Here is a 27,889-nt window from a genome sequence, read left to right on the forward strand (position 1 = left end):
TCGGCAAAATTTGCATTTACATATTTATGTCTAATAAGCTCTATGACAGAAACAAGTTAAGCTCCTCTAATAAACATAGTACGTATGTAACAACAGGTGTGACGTTAGAACGAACACTCAAATGTATAACAGACAGCTGCTGGGTTTGAGAACTGAACTAATGTTTAAAATATGATCTGATGATGTAACCCAAGCAGATATTTGAAGGGCTTCTGTTTGTGACTCAGCAGGATGGGGGCTTATCTGGGGCGCGACTCCCTCGCCGGCGCTGGTCCAGGAGGATGTGCGACGCTGACGGGGTTCTGATGGTGAAGTCCATGCTGGACCTGAGACTGCTGGACTCTTTCTGCCCCGACAAGCAGGCGGAGGTCAGGACACTCAGAGACACTATTCAAAAAAAACACCCGCAAGTGATTAACTAGCATTAACGGTCCTGTTTATTCTGTGAAGACACGCCCACTTGATGTTAGCCACTCCCACTGCAGCAAGATGAGGAAGGGTCAAGGTGCGGAGGAGCTTCACAGGACCAATCAGGAGCTTGGGAGCACCATCAGCCTGCAGGTTTGTGTATGTCAGGGGCGTCTCTCACTGTGATCTGGGAGGGGCGCAGCTGGTAAAAAAAATTAATAAGCCCCTCCCCCACACTCTCTCTCTGCCCCACACCCTGTTTCTCTCTCACTCACACCCTGTCGCTCCCACACGCTGGTGTGGGGAGAGAGACAGACTCCCACACCCTCTCTCTGCCGCACACCCTGTCTCTCTCTCGCTCCGCCTCACCCTTCCTGTCTCCCTCCCTTATACAGTCACACACTTCCTGTCTAACATTAACACTCCGATGGATTCAGTATCTTGCCCAGTTATACTTGGCGTGCAGACTGGGATTGAACCACTGAGTAACAGCAGGAAGTTCTTCGTGGGTTTGATGCTGCTTTGTGGCTCCAGCTCTGAAGGGCACTGTGAGCTGAACCTTACTCAGATGTGTGATGTCATCCTGTACATACAGGTACACAGACCAGAGTTTATCCTCCTGTCCAATCAGAGCGCAGACAGAGAGAACCCAGTGCTGTATCCGGACCAATGGGAGGACAGAGTGAGCCTGGCAGGCAGGTAGGACTGCTTCCTGTCCTGAGAATTCACAGATGACGTTAGCTTTTACCAGCAAATAAGCCCCTCCCCCTGCTGTCAGTGAGTTCCAGGTGAAGGAGGCGTGTCCTGCTGCTGAAGGTGCACGGCCGGACAAACCGAGTCCCGACAGCGGCTGCTCGCTGGGATTCAGCTCCAGACTGTCGAGTCCCAGCAGACCTGCAGGATACGGTGAGATGCACTCACCTGTCTGTGAGCCGCCTCGCTGCTGCTTCCTCTCACCTGTCTTTATCAGCCCAACCCTCTTCTTCTGCCCATCAGACTCGGAGCCCACAGAGCTTCTCAGCATGGACGGAAACTCCTCTGAGCTGGAGGACGAGGAAGACAGAGGACCAGGTGGCGGGGAGTGCAGGAAACCCGTACCCCAGACTCCCGACCAGGAGGCGTTCCTGAAGGAGCACTTTGTGACGCTCGCTGACCTTTCTGCCTCAGGTACGGCGGCAGAGCTTAGCAACTGATTTCAGCATTTTTCCTCCCAGTCCTAAGCGACAGGATTTGAATCACAGCAGACTCACCTACACCTGAACATGTGACCTGTGTGTTGACAGGAAGTCCGAGCAGAGCGTCTCACAGCTCCAGTGAGAGTCTGAGCATCTCGTCCAGGTTCCTCACCCAAAGCACAGCCACAAGGTAGGATTACCGTCACACACAGGTCAATAATTACACACACACACAGGTCCATTTAAACCAAACTTTATTGAAAAACGATAACAGCTTCCTGAATGCAGACGTGCAGCTCAGCTATGGGACAGGAGAATACTTGTTGTAGACACAGTGTGGCCTGAACACTGACTCTGTGGGGTCTCCACGCACACGTGTGGTAGATCACTCAGACCTTTTTTCTCTCGCTCTCTCAGCCGGACCGTGCTTCCTCTCCCATCTCGGACCTCGGGGGCTGGTGCGGGGGAGCCAAAGACTCGTCCGCTGGTCTCCGAGGTCCGACCTCTGATGGAAGAGAGCCAGAGGCAGGACGGGAAGGTGCCGTGGACCCAGGACCAAACCCAAAAACAGAACCAGGCTCAGGCCACCTCATTTCAGGACCAAGCCCAGCCTCCCCATGGTTCAAACCAGCTCCGCATCCTAGAGGAGGAGACCCCCTCGACCCAGCAGGTCCACCGACCCTCCCCGCTCAAGAAGAAGGCCCAAACTGCAGTGGAGTGCAGGAGGAACCAGGGACCGACAGCCCGGGCTGCTGCCTCCCATCTGAACTCTGCTGGACTTCGAAAGGCTCAGTCAGTCCACAGCCTGCTGACTGACACAGGTAACACTCAGATCACCACACAAACAGGTAAACAGCACAAGAACCAAAAGAGACTGTGGACCCCCAAGCAGCTGCATACACTGTACACCTGAGTATGAGCGCTCACCTGGACATAAAGAAGCTAAATTAAAGCTAGCAGGCTAACCACACCCACGTTGGCTGTGACTGTAGAAATTAAATGTTACGTCTTTGATTTGAGCCAGTAAAACCAACGCTGTTTGATATAAGTTAGCACTGTGGCTCTGTTAACTTCATTTATGCCACATGTGTCAAAGTCAAGGCCCGCGGGCCACATCACATCCGCGAGATCATTTTATACAGAGTTATTATTATTGTTATGCATGGCCCAGCGATATGAGGCGCTAATAATATACAAACTACAGATCCCATAATGCAGCGCTGCATCCTCCTTGGCTAGGCTAACTGGGAACATTCCCACGTCAATCAAGTCAAACTTCTGTTATTGAAGCTAGCTGCTCACAATGGTGGAGAGAAAAGTTGATTCTGAAAGCAGAGCCTTTCAGCGCCAGTGGGAGGCTAAATATATGTTTACAGACAGGCTGGTAAACCCGTGTGTCTTATTAGTGGAGCTAATGTGGCTGTAATGAAGGAATTTAATTTAAGACGGCACTACGAGACAAAACATCAGGATAAGCTGTCTGTGAAGGTTCTCAGTCATCCAGGTCATCGTAGTCAAAGGAGCTTGCAAAGAAAAGCGTCTGGACGTCTTTAAGTTGCTTGAAGACGTTTCACCTCTCATCTGAGAAGCTTCTTCAGTTCTAAGGTCAAATGGTGGAGAGTCCCAGATATAACCTAGTGGGAGTGACCCCCCACAGAGGGACAAAAGGACCCCCTGATGATCCTCTAATCGCCTGACCCAAGGTGTGAAACTGGGTGTGGGTCCCAATCAGCCAGGGTTTCGGGTGAGTTCATTGTGAAACCTGGCCCCACCCTATCATGTGATTTCCTGAGGTCAGACGGCCCAGGATGTGAGTGGGCGTTAAGGCGTCTGGGAAGGGATCTCAAAACTGGATTATAGATGGCAGAGAGTTGGTGTCGTAAACCCCCGCCTCTGTTCAAAGATGGTCGCTCACAGTGGACATAGATGGATTCTTTCACTCCTCTTTCAAACCATCTGTCCTCTCTGTCCAAAATGTGAACGTTGGCATCCTCGAAAGAGTGACCTTTGACCTTTAGATGCAGATGGACTGCAGAGTCTTGTCCTGTGGAGGTGGCTCTTCTGTGTTGTGCCATGCGCTTGTGAACCTTAGAACTGAAGAAGCTTCTCGGATGAGAGGTGAAACGTCTTCAAGCAAATCAAAGAAGTCCAGACGCTTTTCTTTCCAAGCTCCTTTGACGTCAGGATAAGCTGAAAAACCTAAACGCAGAAACTACAGGAAGTAGAAGAGCTAAAGAAGAATCTGACATTTCAGCAGACGTTTGTCACCAGAGCAAAATAACAAAGTGAAGCTGTCACAAATGCACCAGTGCAACCTGCCTCACTTTCCCTGTTGCAGTAATGTTGAACCAAGTCAGCGCACTTTGCTGAGCTGCACCTGTGCAGATTCAGATGCAGCTGCAGTGTAATGATGCACTCAGGGAAAGTACGACACTGAATGGCCCACACAGTTTATTAGCTCCACTCCTGCAGCAACGCCCAGCTCCGTCTACATGCGGCTCCAACCTTGTGTTTGCTCTCATTTATTTTTTCTAGGGTTTTGGCAGCATGTTCATATTTCTAACTTGCATAATTTTGACAGGATATATTTTTATGAAGAGCAAAATATTTAAAGTTAAAGTTTATTTTTTTAAATTTATTTAATCTGTAATAATATTCCTGTCTGTTTTTATTCACATTTATGTTTAAAAAACATTGTTTTAGTGTTCAATAAATGTTTATCTTCTTTGGCCCGCGACCTGAAGTTGGCCTTGAGTTTTGGCCCCCTGTGCGATTGAGTTTGACGCCCCTGCTTTATGCGTTAACAAGCAGCTCACGTTAGCTGGCAAGAATTTAACACACTGCATAAATTTGGTGGCAGTTCATGACGTTACCTGATGAATTTGAAAGTGTCCAGTTCCAGCTCTCAGGATAAGATGTTACTGCAAAGATGGCTCACAGCTTGTTTCACACTATTTCCTCCGACTCAAGTTTTGAAATATTTGTATATCAGCAACATTTCAGTCTGCAGGATCTTTTACTCTAAACGGGCTGGCTTATGGCTAGTGTTAGCTAACGTTAGCTTGCTGTGTGATGTCAGAGTTTCTGTGTTGTGACTCCAACTCGTTAGCTACTCCGCAGACTGTTGAACCAATCAGAGAAGGTCTCGACTATTCACACACTGGAGATTAAAAACACGGAGGGCCACGGGGGGAAACGGTCTCAGTGTTACTCTGAGTTTACATGTTTTGTTGGACCTAATTACATCACTTCCTGTCTCTCTCATCATCAGGTGACTCCGCCATCTCCCAGATGATCTCTCGTCCCTTCAGAGAGGAGGTGCCCCCTCAGCTGCTCCTTCCCCCTGAGCGTCCCGTCACCCTTCCCAGCACCCCCAGACGCCCCCCATCTACGGCACCTCCCCTTCAGAGACCAAGCCCTGCCTCCCCGAGGTCCCCATCACAGGAAACTGCTGCCGCTCTGGCCGCCACCACCCCGAGGAAGTCTTCGTCATCCTCCCTGACTGCATCGGGGCCGCGCTCCTACATGAGCCCCACCGCCAGCTCCATGGCTAAGATGTCCCGCTCTGTCTCCATGGGCGATGGCCTTAACGTCCCCGAACCCACTGACGACCTGGCAGTGACATCACCGACTCCTTCATCTCAAATCAAAGAGACTCCACCTCCTGTTGTCGCCGTGGTTCCCTCTGTTACTCTGGCCACGCCCCCTCACGCAGCTGTGGTCCCAGTTGTCGTCTCTTCGTCTTGCTCCTCGTTTCTGGGGAACCATGGTAACCAGATGCCCCCACCCACCCGCTGTCTCCAGGCTCGCGTCTCCAGTAGCAGCAGGCCGCTTCCTGACAAACCCTCCCTCCCCCCTTTCTCAACGGTGTCCTCATCCTCCTCGCAGCCTCCTCCGGTATCCGTCTCCCCCCTGACTCCCGCACGACAAGAAGCGGGGCCTCCTACAGACGGCGGCGCCGGGCAGATGGACGACGCAGGTTTGGACTCTAACCCTCCTCCTCTTCATCCCTTCATCCTGTCATCTCTTTGGCTCCTCCTCCTCCTCACCCTTCCTCTCCTGTGTGACGGGTGAGACGTTTCTGTCGTCTCTGCTTTCATCGCATCATTGTTTACAGTCTGTTTTTAAATAAATAAAACGACGCTCGAGTGACCTCACCTGCTGCTTTCTCTTTATGCAGACGAGCCAATCAGTGTGGAGAGCTGCAGGGCTCTGACCAATGAGCTGCAGAGCTGCTTTAAGAAAGCGACGCACCTGTACAGGAGAGTGAGTAACAAACTCCGCCCACCTTACCATCTATGTTTGATGGTCACAGCAGTATTCACCTCTCCTCCTCTTCTTCCAGGTGAGTGGCTCCTCCTCAGATGAGTCCGCCCTCGACCAGCACCAGATGTCCCGCGTCCTATCAGAGGCCTTCCAGGCGATGAAGGCGGAGCTTGACGCCCTGCCGCTCGGCATGCTGGCAGCGGAGGGGGGGCTGGGAGGTGTGGGAGAGGTGAAGACGGCAGCGCTTCTGGAGGAGTACTCGCTGCTACTCCTGCAGGCGGTTCACAGGAGGATCAACAGCAGCACCTGAGCCCCGTCCCTCTAACCCCGCCCCCCTCCGGAAGGATCTGAAGCCATTTTGTTTTTAAACTGATGCAATGATCTTATTCGTTTTTATCAAAGACGTTTCTCGTTCCTCGAACTTCCCAGCGGCCGTCAGTCTGAAGGAGCGATCGGATTATTGATCGCCGTTAGACTGAGCAATACCACACTTTGTGATCTGATGCTAGGACTTTGTATTTATTGTGATGATGAGCTGTTACACTACTGACTCCGCCCCCTCGCCTCACGCCGACCGGCCCTGCTTTTACCGCGGTCGTGCATTTTGATGTCTTCGGGTGTTTGTGGGGATAAATTTGTAGTTTGAAACGTTTTCATGTTTTTTTGTCACGTTTAATAAAAGTTTCAGACTCGCTGTGATCTCAGACTTTACTGCAGAACAAACAAGAATCAGCAGGTCTGTTAAAACTTTATTGATCGATAGACGAGAACGCTATTTCACTGACTGCTACATTCACAGGGGCGGGGCTAAAATCACGCTCCTCCTGAGACTTTTCCATGAAATGATCACTGGAGCAGAAACAGCAGCAGTGAGACTCGTTAAACCTGTTTACAGGATCATTTCCTCCGCTTTACGTTATATTAAAGAGTAAAGAGTAAAGTTTGCGTTATTAAGGGCGTGGCCTCTTTCATCCCACTTCCTGTTCGCTCTGCCGTACAAAGGTTGGATAATCTGGGTGCATCCCAGGACGTCGCCATCACAGGTGGAACAGCAGGAAGCCGGAGAACACGCTGAAGTTTCGCGAGTCGTCATAGAGGCGGTAGCTGGCCGGCAGGCCGAGGTGCACCCGGTCGCCCTCCTCTAGCTGCAGACACACGGCGTTGCTTGTGGAGGCGTAGCCGCCGTGGTCGTTCAGGTCGAGGCTGAAGACGATCGGCTTGTCGTTCTTGTACAGGTACAGGCCCATGTAGCCTTTCAGGTAATCTGCAGCCGTGAAGCTGAAGACGTACAGTCCGCTGACAGGAGCCGTGAAAACACCTGAGGACCAGCACAGGTGTTAATCAGACAAGCACCTCAGGGAGGAGCTCCACCCCCTCCACCTTTGACAATATTAATATAATTCTGCAGTCAAACATATGTTACGTGGAGCTGAATATTTCAGCGTCATGTGGGCGGCACGCTCTACCTGCTGTCTGGTTGTAGGCTTCGCCAATGTTGGTGATGATTTTGGAGAAGATCAGAGTTGTTTCTTCATCAAACGGTCCCACTGACCCTGAATCGGTCAGACCGGCTGAAAACGCCACCCTGAGCTCACCTAGAAGAGACAGATGTGATGTTTAACCCACAACTGGCTGGTGAGGACATCTAAAGTGCCGCAGGCGTGGCTGACCTGCTTCCTCGGACGAGGCGCTCAGCTGGTTCAGCCTGACCTGCAGCTCTGAGAGAAAACATTCAGATGTGATTCAAGTTAATCGGACGCAGAAAGCTTCGAGGTCGTTCGTTACCATCAGCGCGTCTCTGTGCCGCCGTCAGTCGGTCCGAAACAGACTCCAGCTCAGCGGCTCGCACTGAAAACAGAGCGTGACACTGTGAACTCGGATAAACGCCATCAGACCTCCCGACAGTCCGGCAACGTAACAGAGGTCACCTGTGTTTTGTGTCGTCAGCTCGTCCACCTGCCGCTTGGTGACGTTCAGTCTGAGCTTCGTGGCCAACAGCTCGATGTCACGGCCTGAAAACAGTTTTTATTTTAATGACCTGCAGAACAAATGAGACCCCGACCTTCATCTGCGTCTTCAGCTGTAAACATCTGCTCTGCAAGCTGAGCAACAGCAACAATAAACAGTGGTGTGTAGGGTGCTACGCGTCACCTCAGTGTCACTTCATGTCTGACTGAGAGCTTTAATGAGCGACTCTTGAAACCTCAGGTAGGAGCTGATGACGGTACCTGCAGCACGAGTGTCCAGCTGTTCCAGCTGTGTCTCAGAGGATCTCAATCTGACATCCACGGCTGCACAACAAACCACTTTGTCATCGTTCACACAGAATTTCTAAACAGGTTCTCAGTTTCCGCTTTGCTTTAAAATGTCTACAGTTGGTACAAAGGTGTGACGTTAACCTTCGTGTGTTACCTGTGTGCTCAGACAGCAGCTGCTCCAGCTGTTTGTCTCCACGTCTCAGCCTGGTGAACATCTCTAAACAGAAACAGCAGCTGTGAGCGTGCTCAGAGCGATTCTCACTGCGTGCTCTCTGACAGCTGTACCTGTGTTCAGGTTGCCCTGCAGGCTCGCGCTCGCGCTCACGTTTGTCTGCAGCTTCGTCAGTTTGGAGCTTTGATCTGAAACGTGAACAGTAGACAAACAAAGGGCCCTCACACACATACGCTTCCTTTCACCGGAGATTTCATTCACTTACCTGATGTTTCAGTCTGCAGCTCGTGGATCTGATGCTCTGTGGAGTTTAGTTTAAGCTGCAGCTGCTTCACTGAGTCGGTCTGAGCTGGAAACAGCACAGGAAACACATCACAGGTCTGACAGCGACACATCGAGTGTGAATGACAGGTTAGTCTCTGTTTAGACGCAGACGACACTCCGATCTCTGTCCTGGGAGATGATCCTGAGTGTGTCTGGCCTGAATGTTGTTAAACTGAAACGGAGACAGATGCTGCAACAATCACCAGCACGTATGTGTCCACAGAGTGATCAACATGCTCAGTTTTCATCTCAGTCTGAATCGTCAACACCACACAATCATTTTTGTCAGTGTCGACCAATCAAAGCACTGGGAGGAGGAGCCGTTTGTTTTATCTCATCATTCTGTCAGCGTCCAAACTCACTGTTTATACCGACGGTAAATCAGAGGATTTTCAAAATAAATCTTATTTATTCATTACTGAAACTGTTGAAGCTTCCAGGGAAGCATTAAAATTTTCTTCAGTTTCAGCTTCAAAGTTCAGTGTTTGCTACATAAAGTTGCAACACTTCACTCTGTTTGTGTGGATGTAACGTTCATGTATCGCATGAGCATTTGTACAACATGCCAGTCTGAAAGCTTCGTGTGTTACCTGTGTGCTCAGCCTTCAGCTGTTCCAGCCGTTTTTCACCATCTCTCAGTTGGTTCATAATCTCTGCAAAGTAAAGTAAACACGGTTGATGGTTCTTCAGGGAACCTTGTTAGATCCTTACATGACTGAATGTTTCTCTCTGCTCTGGCTGTATGAAGGTTTACAATCAAAGGTGGGCACACATGACTAAAGTATCCCATTAAACTAAACTGATCCAAATAGCAACTTGTTCAAAATCGTTGTTGATCAGTGTGATCGAAGCAGCTCTGAAACAGAAGCGTCTGGACTTCCAAAAAGCTTCTTCAGTCCTAGGGTCAAATGGTGGAGAGTCCCTGAGAGGGTCGTGGACCAACTATTGATCCTCTACCTAATCACACAAACCAAGGTGTGAAAACAGGTGTGGGTCCCAATCAGCCAGGATGAGACCTGGCCCCACCCTATCATGTGATTTCCTGAGGTGAGGATGTGAGTGGGCGTTAAGGCGTCTGGGAAGGATCTCAGACTGGATTATAGATGGCAGACAGATGGTGTCGTAAGCCCCGCCCTGCGTTCAAAGACTGTTGTTCACAGTGAACACAGATGCTTCTTTCACTCCTCTTTCAAACCGTCTGTCTTCTCTGTCCAACATGTGAACATTGGCATCCTCGAAAGAGTGACCTTTGACCTTTAGATGCAGATGGACTTCCATGTCTTGTCCCGTGGAGGTGGCTCTTCTATGTTGTGGCTGTTTGGTGGTGCCAGTGTAGGTCTGAGCTCCGCACAGCTACGTTGCTGAGTTTGTGTTGAACCAGTGTGTGTGTCCGAGTGTGTGTCTGAAGTACACTCTTCTGAGCGTTGCAGCGTCCCTTTAATAGCATCGCACAAACTCTCTGTATCTTTTCAGTTACAGCGCCCAGCCGGGCTGTTTCTGGGCAGACTTTACTGTTCCAGGAGGACGCTTCGTCCTTCTGCACCCCAGCAGGTAACAGAGTGAAACATGGTCAGGCCACGCAGCTTTCACCAGATCATGCTGACGCACGCACGCAGGCGCGCACACACGCTTTATCTATGCAAACACAAATCCTACAGTGAAGTTCGAACAGCTAAATCTAAATGTGAGGATAAACTACAGTTTTCGTACACAAAGTCAGATGTTGGATGAATATGAATAAGACGATATCACCAGACCAGGCAGGAAACTGTGTTTGCCGTACTGCGGCCATGTGAGATGAACTTGGGATCTCGTTTCCTTAGAAATGCTTCAAATATGCGACCGCTCGCAGTCAGCTGCCATCTTGGTGCATCAAGAAGCGCTAAGAGTTGCAATATTCAGCAGACTGAGATGAACTGGAAATAACCTTCACCAGTGTGATGATGACTGTGTCAGTCAAATCACGGTTGCTGGCTCCGCCCTGTGCAGTCACCTTGTGAGGCAAAGTGCTCGCACCGAGGCGGAGCACTCGACCTCAGGCTGACCAGTTTACAGCCACTTAGTGAATGCGACGTGGGCAGCACCAAATGTTCCCAGACACAAAAGAGTTCCGCCTTTTTTACTGTAGTGTGACGGAGCCATGAAGAGTTCCTCTGAGAACCAGCTCGGTTCAGGATGAAGTCAAAGTCAGAGTGTGTTACCTGTGTGCTCAGACAGCAGCTGTTCCAGCTGTTTGTCTCTCAGCCTGGTGAACATCTCTAAACAGAAACAGCAGCTGTGAGCGTGCTCAGAGCGATTCTCACTGCGTGCTCTCTGACAGCTGTACCTGTGTTCAGGTTGCCCTGCAGGCTCGCGCTCGCGCTCACGTTTGTCTGCAGCTTCGTCAGTTTGGAGCTTTGATCTGAAACGTGAACAGTAGACAAACAAAGGGCCCTCACACACATACGCTTCCTTTCACCGGAGATTTCATTCACTTACCTGATGTTTCAGTCTGCAGCTCGTGGATCTGATGCTCTGTGGAGTTTAGTTTAAGCTGCAGCTGCTTCACTGAGTCGGTCTGAGCTGGAAACAGCACAGGAAACACATCACAGGTAAACTGAGAGCAGCTGCATGCTGTCACATGTTGCACCCTCAGATCACCTGACTTGCCTGTGCCGGTCAGCTCCAGCTGCTGCACCTGACTCTTCACAGCCAACAGGTTTTCTTCCCACGAGGCTGTGACAGCTGAGAGGGGAGGAGACGATCCCAGTTATGCAGAAACTCTTCACCTTTACTGGATCAGAGCTCGTTTATGAACACAGGACTGGAGCGCGTCCTTCACACGTCTTCAGCAGCTGTCTGAGGGACACGCTCTCCAGTCGACACGGACGCAGTTTATCGTGTTACAGCAGACAGATCTGATCATTGGACACAACATCTGGATCCAGCCAACACCGATGAAACAAACAGGTTGGTGAACATCTGGAAAGGTGAGCTCTGAGGTCAGCTGCAGCTGCTGCAGGTAACTCACACCTGTGGACCGACTCACCTGAGGTTTGTGTGTGCAGCTCATCCAAGCGGCGTTCAGCCTCACTCAGCCTGCTGCCGAGCGCCGAAACCTCCGCCGACTCCACTGAAATGTGAGAACAAAAGCGATGGAGGGTCGGTGAAACATGTTTGATGACGAACGGCTTCAACAGTAATCTACGGACACGAGCACTCGCAGAGATGCTCTCCGTGAACGTGTTTGCTTCCTCGCAGTAACATAAACACGCTGGCGCTCGTTTCTCTGTGCGTCTTGCTGCATCAGACTATAAATCTCACGGCGTACTTCCGTCTCAGTTTCATGCACACAACGGTGAGAATTAACTTAATTGTGTTTTTCTAATCTTCTCTCCTGGCTCTCGGCGGAGGCAGTCGCATCTTCTCCGGTCTCCTCTCCCTTATCTTCGTCTCATCTCGGAGACGCTCTCCGCGTGTTCTCTAAGAATAACAAGGAATTATGGATTTGATCAACTGGTCTCTAAACACTACTAACACCCTCTCGATGAGAAACCTGGGTGCTGGGAGCCTGATCCTCCTGCAGGAACGTGCGCTGCCGGATTGGCACGACACCGGCGCATCGTGTGTCTGCCAACACTCTCAGAGGAGGACATTGAAGACATCGACCTGTTCTGGGCTGTGATAACGGGCTTCCTGCTGATTGGAGCTGCTCGGCCCTGGCGTATCGACGAATAATGAAAACCTGTTACAGCTGCTCAAAATCCCACGAGCACTCACACTGTTAACTGAACACAGTCTGGATAAAATCATGGAGAAGCTCACAACTCTGCAACGGGAGAGCTAGAATTGATAGGATTATGAGAGCTGCTCCATCCCACTTTGGACACATTTATTAACCCTCATAATGTCCTCCCGATTTCCACACACCTGTGGTCCTCAGGGGTCAAAAATGTCCCCATCTGCTTTGATTGATACTTAATTAATATGAAGTGGATTTTTCCCTACTTTTTATTAAAACTTAATTCAAACATTTTGACACATTTTTTTTTATTCCATTTCAAATTTAAATCTGATAAAAAACCTCATAAAAATGAATTTTTTCTTTGTTTTTGGGTAAAAAATAAATTAAATCATCAGTTATTGTGATTATTGTTTCACAACCAGAGTCGGTTGCTTTAACAGATGATCACAGACGGGTTTATGTCAAAGTTAATTTAGAAAGCTGTTTTTAAACTACTTCAAGTTTTTTACTGGCAGCAAATAATCACATCTGTTGTCCTCTGGGCTCAAAAATGACCCCGTTTGCTTTGACTGTTTATAAAAGCAACAAGTATAAAATATCATCCATCTCTGTGTTTCAAGGTTTTATTCAACTTTATTCCAACTCATTGCCTGACAGTTTTCTATATTTTGGCATGGTAGGAACACCAGGGCATGAGTCTGAGTGAAGGCAAACTTTCATGAGGACAAAGGCGTGTCCATATTTGACCCAAGTGCAGGAGGAAGCTCAGGTTCATTCCTCTGCACTGGTCCCATCATGGACAGCTTTCTTTCTGCAGTTGCAGGCCAAGGGTCATATACAGTAAACAAGCTGTTACTGGTGATTGTTTTCTTTTGGAAACCTGCAATGTTAGGGACAACTCGCGTGTCCTGACTGCAGGACAGACGGTTTGCCATCGTACACGAGCATGTTCCATGTACAGCTGGACCTGCATCACATGCTGCTCATGTTTTTATCTCATAGCTCCCTGGTTTACTTGGATGTTCTGTTGGAGGGGACAGAGTCCTCTGAAGGGGACTTGGTGCTCATACAGTCACATCAGTACCAGGATCTTACATCACAGCAGGAGGAACACCCACTTGTTCCATACACCTCATGGGAGCACGTTTGTGTCATGAACGACGATCATCTATTGTGTCTTTATCAAGAAATTATGTCCTTTTTGTGCTTCTATGATTAATCTTGTGTCAGCATGAAAACTTCTCTACCAGACTCAGGATGTCATAAACTGGCCGTAGCGACTCTACTGGATGCACGGCAGTAAGAATCAACACACCCACATATGCCTACAGCTGCATTCGGTCCATTTTTCTTCCTCTCTTGTTGTCCCTCCTTGTTCATCATTGAGTTGGCTGTAGAGCAGGTCATCTGCTAATTGGATGGTTGTTGGTTCAATCTCTGTGTGCTCTAGTCTGGAGTTCTTACCAAGGTGTCCTTGGGCAAGTTACTGAACCCCAACTTGGTCTCTGATGCATCCATTGGCATGTGAACGTTAAAAAGCAGAATACAAGCAGAATACACTGTGTATAATGCTTTCAGTACTCGAGTAGAAAAGCCACTGAAGGAGTATGGGACCTGGCACATGTGCTTGGACTGTGGTAGATCATCTTTCTCTGAGGCACATGAGAGAGTCAGGCATCGTCTGTCACTGGGAAGGTTAGAAGACCAGATCAGTGTTTCCTCACGTTACTGCAAATATTCCTCTGTCTCAGCTGATTCCTCTTTCCTGCTTGATTCTTTGTCTTCATCATAATTGAAATGGATGATGTGTAGTCCTCTGACACATCTTCTATTTCAGTTTCACATTCTGAAAATTCAAGAAACTTCAAGAAGCCCAGTCACTTTCTCTCCAAGCTCCTCAGACTACCATGTCCTGGATGCCTGAGAACCTACTTGAACATAGTTCAGATTCTTCATCACTTTTCTTCACTTCACAGCCTTCTTCCACTTCTGCAGGTGGCTGATGTGCTTTTTCAGAGAAAGGGTAGCATGTGCTCTAAATATTGACAATATTTTCTATATCTTCTAACCCTGGATCTTCCTGAACATTGATTCTCCCTCCTCATTATACTAGAGGACAATATGTGCTTTGTCCTACTGGTCATTGCTTTGCACAACATGGTAAAAAAAAGTATGCTCATCAAAGTATGCAAATCTCCAGTGCAATGGAGGCTTGTGAGCATACTTTCTGTGTATGTATTATTGTAGAGTCTACCTTACAATACGAAACACTTTGATGCGGCTGTTGTTGTGATTCGGTGCTGTATAAATAAAATTTCATTGAATATAGAGCACCTGCCTCCTCATTGTGCTGCCTGTTGTTGTTGTTATGACCAGTGCTTGACCCCACACATCAGTGATCCAAGATCAAAGATGTATGAAAGCAGTATGTTGTGAAAATACAGCTCTTTGCAACACTTTGTACTTTGGGGTCATTTTTGTCCTACGAGGACCACCAATGTTATAAAATCCAATAAAAATCCCATAAATAAATCAAATTACTTAAAACTTATTCCAATCATGCATAGCATAGTAATGAATAACGTCTGTTATTTTCAGACCATTTGATGAATAAAAAACACATTTTTGATAGCAAAAGATTTCTTTAGAGGACAAAAATGACCCAAGGACAACACCAAACCCCCCAAAATATGACTATCCAGAGTTGGGACCAGGAAGCAGAGTTGCAGTCTTACACGCCTCTCTGCAGCTTCTCTCCTCCTGCTAACCCCCAAAACCCATCTCCATAGTATGGAAGCCCATTTCCGCCACTTAAAAAAAAAAAAGATCCATAACTCAAAATTTCGAGTTGCTTTTCTCAAAATTTTGAGTTAATAAATCGAAATTTCGAGTTAGCGCTGCCAATCAGTAATCTACGTGAATGATGTCATTTCCTTGTTACCTGGAAGCTGAAGCCCTCAGCTACAAATGCTACAGCTAAGCTACCGGTATTACATCCAGTCGTGAATGCAGAGATTGCTGAGTGTTTTCAGCCTGGCTTCACAAATGATGAAATCCCCGTGTTATTAGCTGAATCACATGGTGTTACTATCAGCAAACGTACTCGCGAAAGCGCCAATTTGTTGGGATCCGTTTTTGAGAGCGCGTTCCTCTGCGCCATATGCTTCCGGGTAACAAGAAAGCGACCTCATTCACATATATTTTTGATTGGGAGAGCTAACTCGAAATTTTGAGAAAAGTAACTCGAAATTTTGAGTTATGGATACTAGCTGTTTTTGTTTTGTTTTTTATTCAGTGGCGGAAACGGGCTTCCATACCATAGAGACTGTGTCAGCTCCCAAACAGACGAAAAACAAACTAAAAACCAGCAACAAACAACTTAAACATAAACACAAAGAAAGAACAATACAGTATCCACATCTGAACCAAAGAGTAAAACAGTGAAATGTGGATGATTAAATATTAGGTCTCTCTCCTCCAAGTCTCTGTTAGTACATGACTTAATAATTGATCAACAAATTGATTTACTCTGCCTTACAGAAACCTGGTTGCAGCAGGATGATTATGTTAGTTTAAATGAATCAACACCCCCGAGTCATTCTAACTACCAGAAACCTCGAAGCACAGGCCGGGGGGGGCGGTGTGGCAGCAAAGTTTGATAGAGAGGTTCACTGTGAAATAATGTGTCCTAAACTAGCCTGCAAATTCTTGCACAGTGGGAAACAAAAGTGAGGCGACCGTTGTTGTGAATAACACTGAATTGGGACCAGTGATGGACATGCAGTTGTTCGCCCTAAACCCAAACAATCACGAGCTTCCTCCACCAGCTGGAAGCTCCGAGGCTGAAACTAGAACAACAATTGAGGAGTTTTTCCTGTTCTCCCTTCAGGAGCTCAGTCTGAGTTCGTTTTTCTCCTCGTCTTTCCTCATATTGTGTATTTCCATCATTCTTCCTCTCTGACCGGTCTTCTTTATGTGATGTTTGCATAATGTACGGTCTGAAGGGTAAGGTGGCGCTGGAACGCCGACACCTTAACCCGGTTTCCTTCGGGATCAATAAAGTTGAATGAAATGAAATCTCTCTGAACTCTGATGTGAAATCATTCCCTGCAGGACGAACGGATGCTGCACCTGGTGAGGAGCTGAGCTGCAGCAGCGACTTCAGTCCACCCCGCAGAGCTGCAAACAACACGCCCACCCGGCAGCGTCACTCTGCACATGAACAGCTGATCAGCTGACTCACCTTCAGCGTCAGCGCTCAGCTCCTCCAGACGGGCGCCCAGTCGAGCCTCCAGCTCCAACATGTCAGGCGTCAGAGACGAGGCGTTGGAGGCCGGAAACTCTGCAAAGTGTCGACATGCAACATTAAACGCTCAGGTGGGCGGGGACAAAATGAAATTTTAGTCGGAAAACAATAGCGCCCCCGGTGGTGATGGTTTAAACATTCAGCATCAATTATAAAAATCACCTTTAAAAATCTCAGACGGGAGCTTTTTATTAATTTTTTTAAATTTATGTTTGATTAGTTTTCTTATTTATACAACATGTACAACAAATTCAATTTAATCACCGTGAGGGGGAAAGCAAAACCAAAGCGAACAACAACAGAAGAGACAAACGGACCAAAACAAGACCAAACAAAACACAAGAACAAACAAACAAACCAAGAAATACAATGACATTATACAAAATCGGACCTCCCATTTTGTACATATTTCAACCATTTCAACCAATATTCTTCAAATGAGTCCGCCTGGCACTTTAGCCTAAAAGTTAGTCTTTCTATAACAAAAATATTATATATCACATCAATCCATCCATCTATGGTAGGAATATCCTCTTTAATCCAAAGGCGAGTTATGGCCTTTTTGCAAGCTACCGACAGCACACTGAACAAATACTTATCCGGTTTGCATAGATTAAGACTCTCTAGGTTGCCTAGGTACAACAATGCAAAATGAAATTGTATTTTCTTTTGGAAGATTGTTTCCATGACCTTGTCCTTATGTATTTCCTTCCAAAATGGAACCACACGGGGACCTTCCCAAAAAATGTGGAAATGATTTGATGTTGCATGTCCACAATGCCTCCAGCATGTTGTATTCTGAGATTTTTGGGCTGGGGTAATAAAATAACGAAATACATTCTTCCAGCTGAATTCCCTCCACGAGGGGGAGCTTGTTACTGACCACTGCTGCCTACAAACCCATCCCATTCCTCTCCTGTTAGGAATAGATTGCTCTCCGTTTCCCATCTTCCTTTAACATATCTTGTATCATGACCCCATAGATTGATCAGTGAACAATATAATTTGGAAATAATTTTTTGATAGGGTGCATCTCTATACGCGTTCTCGAATATATTTATAATCTCTTCATTCCCAGTCGATAACTGAGAATTTTTTAGCTTTTTATTCAGGAAGTCCCTCAGTTGCAAATATCTAAATAAAGATCTTGATTTTGCAACCCGAATTTTTTCTTAAGGTCTTGGAAACTCATCACTTTTCCATTTTTCAACAAGGTACTGTATGTGGTGAGACCTTTATTTGCCCATGTTTTGAATGTCGAGTCGATCTTGCTAGGCAAAAATTCTGGGTCATATGCAAACCATTTAAGGAATCCGGCCCTCTGGTTTAATTGGTACTTTTTAAGTACTCTTTCCCATATTTTTATTGAACTTACTATCCAAGGGTTGCCCGGGTCTCCCAGGAGTCGTAACTCTGAAGGATCTCCTATCAGTGCCCCGACAGGAAAATTACCTCCCAAGGACAATTCCACTTCCTTCCATCTTGAACAGTATCCAGGTTTACACCAGCCCACCAGATTTCTTATTTGTGTTGCCCTGTAGTAGTCCTGTAGGCAAGGGAAGCCTAATCCTCCTTTATCTTTGGGAAGCTGAAGTGTTTTGAACTTAACTCTTGGCTTTTTACCCTGATTTTATCTGTTTTGATTTTATATACTGTTTTGTTTGTTTGTTAATTAGTTAAGCTTAAATTTCAAAACTTACATTAACTATCTACTGTTCTGATTTTATCTGTTTTGATTTTACATACTGTTTTGTTTGTTTGCTTGTTTGTTAAGTGGGTTAGAGCTCTGGGTAGCTCCCCAGCTGGGTCTAGAGAGTATTTTAAATTCAGGGAATTTAAAATAGAAAGTAGCTCGTCCACAGAAGGACTGGTAGCTCCCCTTACGATAAGGGTTCAGATCGCGCGAACAGGTGTGAAATGTGTGTGTTTAGTTAGTTAGTTTGTTTGCTTGTTTTAATCAATTTTAAATCATACTTTTTATTTGTTTTTGTTTCTAATGTCTCTGTAAAGCACTTTGAATCACCTTGTTGTTGAATTGTGCTATACAAATAAATTTGCCTTGCCTTGCCCATATAAATCTTGAGAGGGTCCTATCCCACTCTACAAAGTATCTATCAGGGTTTTCTATAGAAACAGACTGGAATAAGTACAATATCTTTGGGAGCATATTCATTTTTATGATGTCCACTCTAGAAGAGATGCTTAGATAAGGGATTAATGACCATCTGCTAATATCTAGCATGATATCTTTTTTAAGTAGGGAGTAGTTGATTTCTTCCAAACTGGTTATATCCATTGATAAATTTATGCCCAGATATTTGATAGTTCTTTTGTCCCAGCTTAGTTTGTATTTGTTGAGCAGATTTGGGGGGGGGGGGGGGGGGGGGGGGCTATAAAAGCTACTAAGAACTTGTGTTTTTTGTATATTCAATTTATATCCCAAGTATAGCCCATACTCCTTTAACACTGACATGAGCTCCATAAGTGATTCGGTAGGTTTTGATAAGTAAACCAAAACATCATCTGCAAACAAGGCCAATTTCTGCTCACTTCCAGCGATATTAATCCCTTTTACGTTACCATTCTGCCTAATCCTTTGAGCCAATGGCTCTATAAAAATAGCAAATAAGAGTGGACTCAGTGGGTCTTGTGGACCTTTCAAGCTTAAAAGCATCTGAAAGTTCACCATTAATCTTTATTTTTGCAGTTGGGCTATTATACAAGGCCCTCAATATAGTGATGATGGACCCATTAAACCCAAATCTAAGCATTGCTTGGAATAAAAATTCCCATCTCAAGGAGTCGAAAGCTTTTTCAGCAACTAGACTCAATAATATAGCTGGTATTTTATTTAAATTAATATGTCTAATAATTTGCAGAGTTCTCTTAACACTATCATGGGTTTGGCGCGACCTAACAAATCCAGTTTGATCTAGGTTTATTATCCTTGGGATGATCCCTTCAAGTCTCCGTGCTATGATTGACGTAAACAATTTGTAATCTACATTTAATACACTTATTGGCCTGTAGTTGGAACATTCTAGTTTGTCTTTATCAGAGCTTTATCGGGAGCTTTTTAAAGGTGATTTTTTAAGCCGACCCTCGAGTCAGCAGGACAGGAAGCGAATCTGACCTGAGATCTGCTGCCTCAGCTCCTCCATCAGACTCTCGGTGTTACACAGTCTGGCCGCCAACACTGAAAACGAGCAAACACACACAGGAAGTTTACACACAACTGCTTGACAAAATAAAATGGTGGAGACTTTTAGTCTGAAATTTTTCTGAGGAAGTACAACTGAATGTCAGTGTGAGCAGCGCCCCCCAGTGGCCACACAGCGTCACCAGTCAGTAGAAACACAACTTCCTGTTTTTCATCATAAGTCTGGCTCACAGCCACAGACTGTATATAAAAGATGTACACCCTTTATGTCCATCTTTAAATACCGTCAGTGGGACTTCCTGCTTCAAAGAAAAGTTGGTTAATCTATGAAATTAGAACTAAGTCACCAAACAGTGAGTGCTTGATGATGATGATGACCTGCGTTCTTCCTCCTCAGCTGCTCCACGGTGCTCTCGCTCGCCCTCAGTCTCGTCTGCAGGAACGGCAGCTCCGCCGCCAGAGCTGCAGACACAGCAGTAACCCAGTGTAAGGTCCACAAACCTGCGAGCCGCTGCTCAGGTGACGACGAGGGTCCGAGACTCACCCGAGTTCTTCTTCTTCAGGTCGTCCGTCGAGCGCTCGCTGCTGTTCAGCCTGGACTGAAGTGTCGACACGTCGGCGGCTCGAGCTGAGGGACGACACAGGACATCAGAACCACCTCGGACTTAGAGGCCGAAGAATCTGATCCAGGACCGAACCCAGGCCAGGTTCGGTCCTGGATCCAGAACGGGACTCTGACCAGACCCAGACGAGATGGCATAAGTACTCACGTTCTGTACTTAAGTAGAAGTACAGATACTGTTGGAAATGCTGAGAGCTCCAGCAGACACCTGGATTTAACCAGATGTGAGCAGATGTTTCGTGAGTTGTCCATCCTCTACACTGACAGTCTGCTGTTCATGCTGTCTTTGTATTAGACTGTGCACCAGTCACACACTGTTCTTTGCTTTAAACCATCGCAGTACAAACTAACCTGTTTATCCTGCAGAGGTTTTGCATGCAGGCTTCAGTCCCTCTAACGCACAGATGTCCAACTCCAGGCCTCGAGGGCCGGCGTCCTGCAGGTTTAGATGTGCCCAATTCAAATTTTTAAATGAACTCCTCAACATGTCCTGAAGTTCTCCAGAGGCCTGGTAATGAACTCATCAGGTGATTCAGGTGTGTTGACCCAGGGTGAGATCTAAAACCTGCAGGACACCGGCCCTCGAGGCCTGGAGTTCAGGTCAGTTCATTTTTATTTCAAACATGTGCTTTCACAATCATTACAAAATATCATTCCATTATTTGTTTGAAAAGGAGCAGAAGTATTTACTTATTTGTCCCCACCCCCTCAAGCTTTACCTCTCATTCATTTAATTTTCTTTTAGTCTTAGGCTACGTCCACACGTACCCGGATATCTTTGAAAACTCAGATTTTTCTATGCATTTGCACCTTTCGTCCACATGTAAACGGCGTTTTTGGTCACTGAAAACGGAGATTTTTAAAAACTCCAGCCAGGGTGGAGATTTTTGAAAACTCCGTTTTTGCATTTACGTGTGGACGAGAAAAACGGAGAAAATGCAGAAAACGCAGCATCAAAGGTGTGCGCCTTTTTTGACGTCACAGTGTGCGCCACGTTATTGTTTGGGTGAAATGAATTTCTACAATACTGTTACTGTTAATTGTACTCTCTGCAGTGTTTAAATGCTTACATATACACACACACAGTTACTGTCCCTCCTAGGGATGGGTATCGTTTAGGTTTTATCCGATACCGGTGCCAAACTGGTACTTTTGAAACTGTGCCGGTGCTCAAACGGTGCTCAAAGAATGGAGAACACAAACTTTGTCCAAAAACCTCTCATGTTCAGCTGTTTTTTGTAAAAAGATAACAATGTTAGCCTTTTCTGCAGCTGTGGGGCATATATGGCATCACTCTTGGCTGGAAGCAGTGCTTAAACAATGGAAAAAAACACACAAACTTTGTCCAAAATCCTCTCATGTTTAACTGTTTTCCACTTTTTCTTTGGTCATTTTAGCCTTTTTGGCCAGGGTGAAGGGAGTATCTGCCATCAAACAAGAAGACAGCTGCATGTAGCTATGATGATGTTTGCTAGTTCACCTTACATGCATTAATTTAATAATAATGGATTGGATTTACATAGCGCTTTTCAAGGCACCCAAAGCGCTTTACAATGCCACTATTCATTCACTCTCGCATTCACACACTGGTGGAGGCAGCTACAGTTGTAGCCACAGCTGCCCTGGGGCAGACTGACAGAAGCGAGGCTGCCATATCGCGCCATCGGTCCCTCTGGCCGCCCCTAGGCGGTAGGGTAAAGTGTCTTGCCCAAGGACACAACGACCAGGACAGAGAGCCCGGGGATCGAACCGGCGACCTTCCAGTTACAGATACGCTTCCCAACCCCCTGAGCCACAGTCGCCCCAACAACGTGGTTAGCCTACTCAACATAAATTACACACGAACAACATTAAGCTACAAGAAGAACGGCTGCTGCTGCCATCGTCATCCTCATCATTTCTGCTACACTGACAGGGCTAGGGGCCAGGACTCTCCTCTTCTGGTTTTTGGGGGATGTTGCTAACTCCGGGTCTGTTAACAGGCAACCCAACCGCAGTAGATGTGCTCGGTGTGAGGTCTCGCAGCAAGCTATCAAATACGGCGCATTTTTCGGCTTTTAAAAAAACCCGCTATGCGTCGCCAGGTGTTTCATCGGATTCAAGGTGTTACCTCCTTTGCACAGTATCACCTTAAAGCACTTGTTGCTGCTGAGTTTGCATCTTTTGCTGTGAAGTACAGCCAGACTTTTGACCGCTTCGCCTTGGGCATTTTTAATCTGTAGCTGTGCTCTAAAAGAACGTACGTACCTGGACCCGCCTACTGTCCTCGGAAACGTAAAATGATTGTGTCACAGCTCAGGAAAATAAAGCACCGAAATGTGCGCTGCTTTTCGGTCTGGTTACTACCGTTTATGTCAGAACCGGTGCCGTCATGGCACCGGATACCGGTACCCATCCCTAGTCCCTCCACACATACAACTCGGTTCTGCTTGTCGCTACCCGATCCGTACCGGAAACCTGATCGGTACCCCGCATGCGCGAAAGGTGTCTACTTCCAGTCGAAGCATTTTACGATAGTTACGGGTCAGAGTATCTGTTAAGATGTTAAGAATAACAAGTATCTCTTAAAATGTTTCCGATAATGAAACATTTAATATAATGTAGACAAAAACAAATAAAAAGATAGCGACAGATCAGAACTCCCGATCCGTACCGCGCATGTGCAGGGGTTTTCTTCTTCTTCTGTTGGTTTAATGGCAGTGTACTCCCCAGTGTACGAGGATACTGCCCCCTGCTGACCGAGTGAATGAACCCTATTGTAAACTGAATTGGCGTCATTACAAACGTGTGTTAAATTTGATTTAGTGATAGTCGAGTTTGTTTATGCTTGTCTGTGCGGAAAGGATTGTTGGAATAGTGATGATAATGTCCGCTATCACTGTCAGTTGCCAGTAAACACTTCATCTGGCTGCTGAATCTTCACGTGACACATTACAAAGTCTGTATTATTAACTCTGTCATTAGGCACCATTCTTCTTGTTTTATGGCGCTTTTGTTTTTTACTTATTTGTCCCCACCCCCTCAGGTTTGACCTCTCATTCATTTAATTTTCTTTTAGTCTTAAATTAAACAAACAACATATGAAACAAAAGTAAAGCAAAACAAACCAAGCATGCAGAAATCAAAACAAGAAATAAGCAAGCCCCACCACAGTACAGTTTCTTTCATATGAAAAAGACAGAATGTGTAAATTTGCAGATTCACAAGTTATGGAAAAACAAACAAACAAAAAGAACAACAACACCATTACCAGCAACAGCACCGTCCTGGGTTAACCCCGTTTTCTTCATTCTTGTACTCATTTAAAATTAGGTTTTTATATTTTAAACTGTTTTATGTTTTTACTTTCTTTTATTTCTTCAGTTAGACTGTTCCATAATTTAACTCCTGCAATTGAGATAGACATCGTTTTTAAAGTCGTTCTAGCACTTTGTATTTTTAAATTCCACTTCCCTCTTAAGTTATACCCACCGTCTCTTTCTATGAACCATTTACAGATTTCTTTTGGAAGCAATTTATTTCTTACTTTATACATTATTTGCGCTGTTTTAAGCTTCACCAAGTCTTGGAATTTAATAGCTTGCATTTTGACAAAGAGTGCATTTGTATGGTCCCTGTACCCACATTATTATTAATCTAATGGCCCTTTTCTGTATTATAGTTATTGTTAGTGTGTTACTTTTGTATGTTTACCCAGACCTCGACACAGTAGCTCATATATGGCAGTAGTAAAGCACAGTATAACATATGTTCTGATCCAACATGTGCTTTGCTTTCCCCACGACGGCCCCGTGCCAGTTTCCCCCGAACATCAGTGCTGTGTGGCTTCCAGCTCGTGGTCAATGATCACCCCAAGATATTTTATTTCATTGACTCTTTCTAAACATACATTGTCAACACATATTTCTACACTGATGTTTTTCTTTTGGTTTTCAAACAACATAAATCTGGTTTTATCGAGATTCAATGATAATTTATTTATATCAAACCACTTCTTTAATATCGTTAATTCCTGTGTGATCATCTCCAAAACCTGTGGCAATTCCCCACCTGCACACAGTATATTTGTGTCATCTGCAAATATTACAAACTTTAACATCTCCGATACTCTGCAGATATCATTTAAGTACATAATAAACATTTTTGGACCCAGTACTGAACCTTGAGGTACTCCACAAGCTATATCCATCAAATTAGATTTATATTCATTTATTTGTACATATTGTTGCCTATTCTCTACATGGATTTTTACCCAGTCCAAAACCACTCCCCTAAACCCGTACTTTTCCAGTTTGTTATTAGAATTTCATGATTAACAGCATCAAACGCCTTCTTTAGATCTAAGAAAACGAGTGCGTACCTCTTATTATCCACACGTTCTGTCATCTCTTCCATTAAATCTATCAGTGCCAAAGCTGTTGACCTGTTGATCTGAACCCATACTCACCATCTGTCATTAATTCATGTTTTTCCACAAAACTGCCAAATCTTTTTATGAAGAGTTTTCCAGTATCTTAGAGAACTGGGAGAGTATTGACACTGGTCTATAGTTTGTAAAGTGATGCCTTTCACCAGTTTTGTAAATGGGAATAACTTTAGCAAAACCGCTGTTTGAAACGACAAGTTGAACATATATTTTAATGGTTTTACAACACCATCAATCTTTACTGTTACCATATCAATATCAGTCCAGTCTGTACTGGTTTTGTTCTCTATGTCATGAATCTCTTTCTCTTCCACTGCGCTTAAAAACATTGAGCTTCTATTGCTTTCAGTATTTTCACCAGTGTCCCATCAACCTTTATTTCTTCTGCCAGTTTTGGCCCTATGTTTACGAAGAATTCATTAAAGCCATTTACTATCTCTTCCATGTTATTAATACTTCTTGTCCCTCTATAAAGTACCCATCGTTATTCCCTGATCCATCTTTGATTACACTGTTTAATACGTTCCAGATATCTCTTGTGTTATCTTTATTGTGTTCCAACCTTTTAATGAAATACTCTGTTTTACAGGATCTCATTATATTAGTTCATTTATTTTTGTAAGTTTTATACTTCCTTTCAGTTTCCATGGTTCTCTTTTTTATCAATGCTCGATATAGGGGATTCTTTTTTTGCTGGTATTTTGTAGTCCTCCGTGGTCTTCCTGCATAGTTGTTTTCCTGTTGATTTCAATTACTGGACAGTTTTTATCAAGTAACGTGTTAAATGTTCTCAAGAATCCTTTGTAAGCTTTATTAACTTCGACCCCCCCGCTCGAACACGAAGCTCTCAACCTACAGCTCCAGCTTTGCCTCTTCTGCCTCTTGTTATGCGACAGCCTCTAGTGATTAATACACGAACAGGTTCCTGCTGTTTAGGCTCAAAACAGTTTGATGTTTTTCGCCTACCTGAGGACAGCAGGACTCACCTGTGCTACACCAGCTAAACTCACTGCACCACCTCTCAGTCTGAGGAGCAGCTATGACACTTAATGTGACGGAGGAGGCCTCACCTTTGCTTTGCTCCTCCAGCTCCTCTACCCTCCCCCTCAGCTCCTCCGCCTGTCGGAGCGCTTCCTCCTTCAGTCCCTCCAGGCTCCGTCTCTGCTGCTCGGCCTGCACCTCTCCATCCCTCAGCCAGCTCTCCACCCTCCTCAGGATCTGACGCCGGCCCACCTCCTCCGCCTTCAGGCTCAGCACCAGCTCCTTCAGCCCTCGCAGTTCATCCCAGAGGATGGGGAGGGCCTGGGAGATGACCGCCGGCGGGGGGACAGAAGCCTCCGACTGGCCCCGACTGACAGAGCAGCAGAGCAGCAGAAACAGAGCAGCAGACCTTCTCGCCATTGTCCTCCACCTGCAGAAATCCTTCAGCACAAGGGCGAGGGGGTGGAGTCTCCCCACAAACACGATTCAAAACAAACAAGCAGAAAACACAAAACTGCAGTTTGTAAAAGTGGGTGTTACTAACAAGAATAATAAGAGCGAAAGCAGAGCAGCTTCACCCGCTTCCTCCTGAGCCCTGCGCTCCATAAGCAGCTTACCCAAAGAAGAAAGGCTGCTTGCACTCACTTGGCATCCAGTAATCATTCGCCTCACAATAAAAAGGCTTTTCAGACCTTTCTCAGTCACGGCTTCCCACATGCTCCAACCCAGATAATCATGCAAAGAATTCCAAGTGTGAAAGAAAGAACTGTGGTTCACCTTCAGCCTTTATGAATCCGAGCACTGTTTCAACAGCTACGCTCTCACGTCCTCCTGCGCGTCAGAAAACAGCTGACAGCTGCAATAACTGCTCACTGAGCCATAATAACTCAACGGTACCAGGGTGGGTAACCGGAGTAACGTTGAACCCGAGGGCGGGTAACCGGAGTAACGTTGAACCCGAGGGCAGGTAACCGGAATAACGTTGAACCCGAGGGCAGGTAACCGGAATAACGTTGAACCCGAGGGCGGGTAACCGGAATAACGTTGAACCTGAGGGCGGGTAACCGGAATAACTTTAACCTAGCATCCAAACGACAGCGGCCCTTACAACTCAAAATCGCAGCTCAGCTCAGGTGTGTGCACGTTGTGTGATTTGCAAAATAAAGTGCAGCTGACAGGAATCGTGTTAAAACCTGATCTGTCGCTGCTCAGGGATTCATCCACATCAGTAAGAGTGTAAATGAATACAGACAAAAGAGCTCTCCATCAAAAAGAGAATGAAAGAGAGGCAGTCAAAGGAGAGAGCAGGGGTCAGTTAAAGTGTAGTTTAAATAAGGTTTAGTTTGTACTTACACCTGCTGAGACTGAAGGCTGCATGGTGCTCTCAGGGACACAGAAAGCAGATCTGGGGTCAGATTCATCTGATACTGGCTAGAAATAAAATAAGAACTGTTTAGTACACTCACAACGAAAGAAAACGAACACATGTAAACTCCGCGTCAGGGAAGGTAAACCTTCACTACAAGCACACCTGAAGGAAGCCCAGGTGGGTCAGGAGGACCGTGGTAACGGATGGTTGCACTCATTACAGTCACTCTGTACAGTTCACGATCCTGCAGGTGGGCGTCAGCAGCATGCAGTGAAGTAAACCTGCAGATGTGACGAATGCCTGTTGGATGAATGAACGGCACCACACATCCCAAAACATTTTCATTAACTTTGACTGTAACAAGCTTTGTTGGCCCCGGGCCGGCCCTGTTGTTCCGTCTCCACCCGTTTTGTTTTTCCACCAACCGTGCTGCTCGCCTGGTCTGACCTGTGCCACGAACACTATGCAGCCTGGGATCCCTGTGACATCACTGGAACTGCTCAGTCGTGTGAAATCATCACCTGTCCGTGCTCACCTTGTGCTTGCTGTGACAGCCTAATAAACAGACCCATCAGCTGGAGCCGTCCAATCAGACAGCCTGAGCTCAGGTGTTCACACCTGCAGAGCACAAGCAGCAGACGCTGACGTCCCGCCAGCATCGGCGGGTGAAGTCTTTAAATCTATCAACACAGCACGCC

General features: G+C 46.1%; 2 protein-coding genes across 11 annotated transcripts in view; one reads left to right on the forward strand and one right to left on the reverse strand.

Moving 5' to 3' along the window:
• mapkbp1 (mitogen-activated protein kinase binding protein 1) overlaps positions 1 to 6,543 on the forward strand; it is a 31,769-nt gene extending 25,226 nt beyond the window's left edge. For 3 of the 5 annotated variants that reach the window (XM_026151241.2, XM_026151243.2, XM_080293514.1), the window contains 10 exons: positions 228 to 368; positions 451 to 561; positions 1,004 to 1,107; positions 1,187 to 1,314; positions 1,405 to 1,575; positions 1,692 to 1,773; positions 2,001 to 2,404; positions 4,855 to 5,562; positions 5,764 to 5,849; positions 5,929 to 6,543. In XM_026151241.2, the coding sequence (XP_026007026.1) occupies positions 228 to 368; positions 451 to 561; positions 1,004 to 1,107; positions 1,187 to 1,314; positions 1,405 to 1,575; positions 1,692 to 1,773; positions 2,001 to 2,404; positions 4,855 to 5,562; positions 5,764 to 5,849; positions 5,929 to 6,159 (2,166 nt within the window). In that variant the 3' untranslated portion in view covers positions 6,160 to 6,543. Of the gene's footprint in view, positions 1 to 227; positions 369 to 450; positions 562 to 1,003; positions 1,108 to 1,186; positions 1,315 to 1,404; positions 1,576 to 1,691; positions 1,774 to 2,000; positions 2,405 to 4,854; positions 5,654 to 5,763; positions 5,850 to 5,928 lie in introns of all 5 variants that reach the window. The other 2 variants (XM_080293513.1, XM_026151242.2) reach the window with 2 other exon arrangements.
• Positions 6,544 to 6,585: 42 nt separating this feature from the next.
• On the reverse strand, positions 6,586 to 26,552 carry LOC113011646 (uncharacterized). Of its 6 annotated transcripts, XM_026151248.2 has the most exons (20): positions 26,440 to 26,552; positions 25,912 to 26,263; positions 20,338 to 20,421; positions 20,172 to 20,255; positions 19,767 to 19,829; positions 16,571 to 16,669; positions 11,632 to 11,715; positions 11,253 to 11,327; positions 11,082 to 11,165; positions 10,930 to 11,004; positions 9,194 to 9,256; positions 8,545 to 8,628; positions 8,393 to 8,467; positions 8,262 to 8,324; positions 8,078 to 8,140; positions 7,778 to 7,861; positions 7,635 to 7,697; positions 7,520 to 7,567; positions 7,316 to 7,444; positions 6,586 to 7,167 (listed from the first exon to the last, which is right to left on the reverse strand). In XM_026151248.2, the coding sequence occupies exons 2-20, from the start codon at positions 26,240 to 26,242 to the stop codon at positions 6,887 to 6,889; spliced, it is 1,932 nt and encodes a 643-aa protein (XP_026007033.1). In that variant the 5' UTR covers positions 26,243 to 26,263; positions 26,440 to 26,552; the 3' UTR covers positions 6,586 to 6,886. The 6 variants fall into 6 exon arrangements, with proteins under 6 accessions (XP_026007033.1, XP_026007034.1, XP_026007032.2 ...); XM_026151249.2 differs by lacking the exon at positions 26,440 to 26,552 and having other exon boundaries at positions 25,912 to 26,392; XM_026151247.2 differs by lacking the exons at positions 10,930 to 11,004; positions 26,440 to 26,552 and having other exon boundaries at positions 25,912 to 26,392.
• Positions 26,553 to 27,889: the final 1,337 nt, after the last annotated feature.

This window comes from Astatotilapia calliptera, chromosome 19 (genome assembly GCF_964374335.1).
Source record: "Astatotilapia calliptera chromosome 19, fAstCal68.1, whole genome shotgun sequence".
Classification (NCBI taxonomy): domain Eukaryota; kingdom Metazoa; phylum Chordata; class Actinopteri; order Cichliformes; family Cichlidae; genus Astatotilapia; species Astatotilapia calliptera.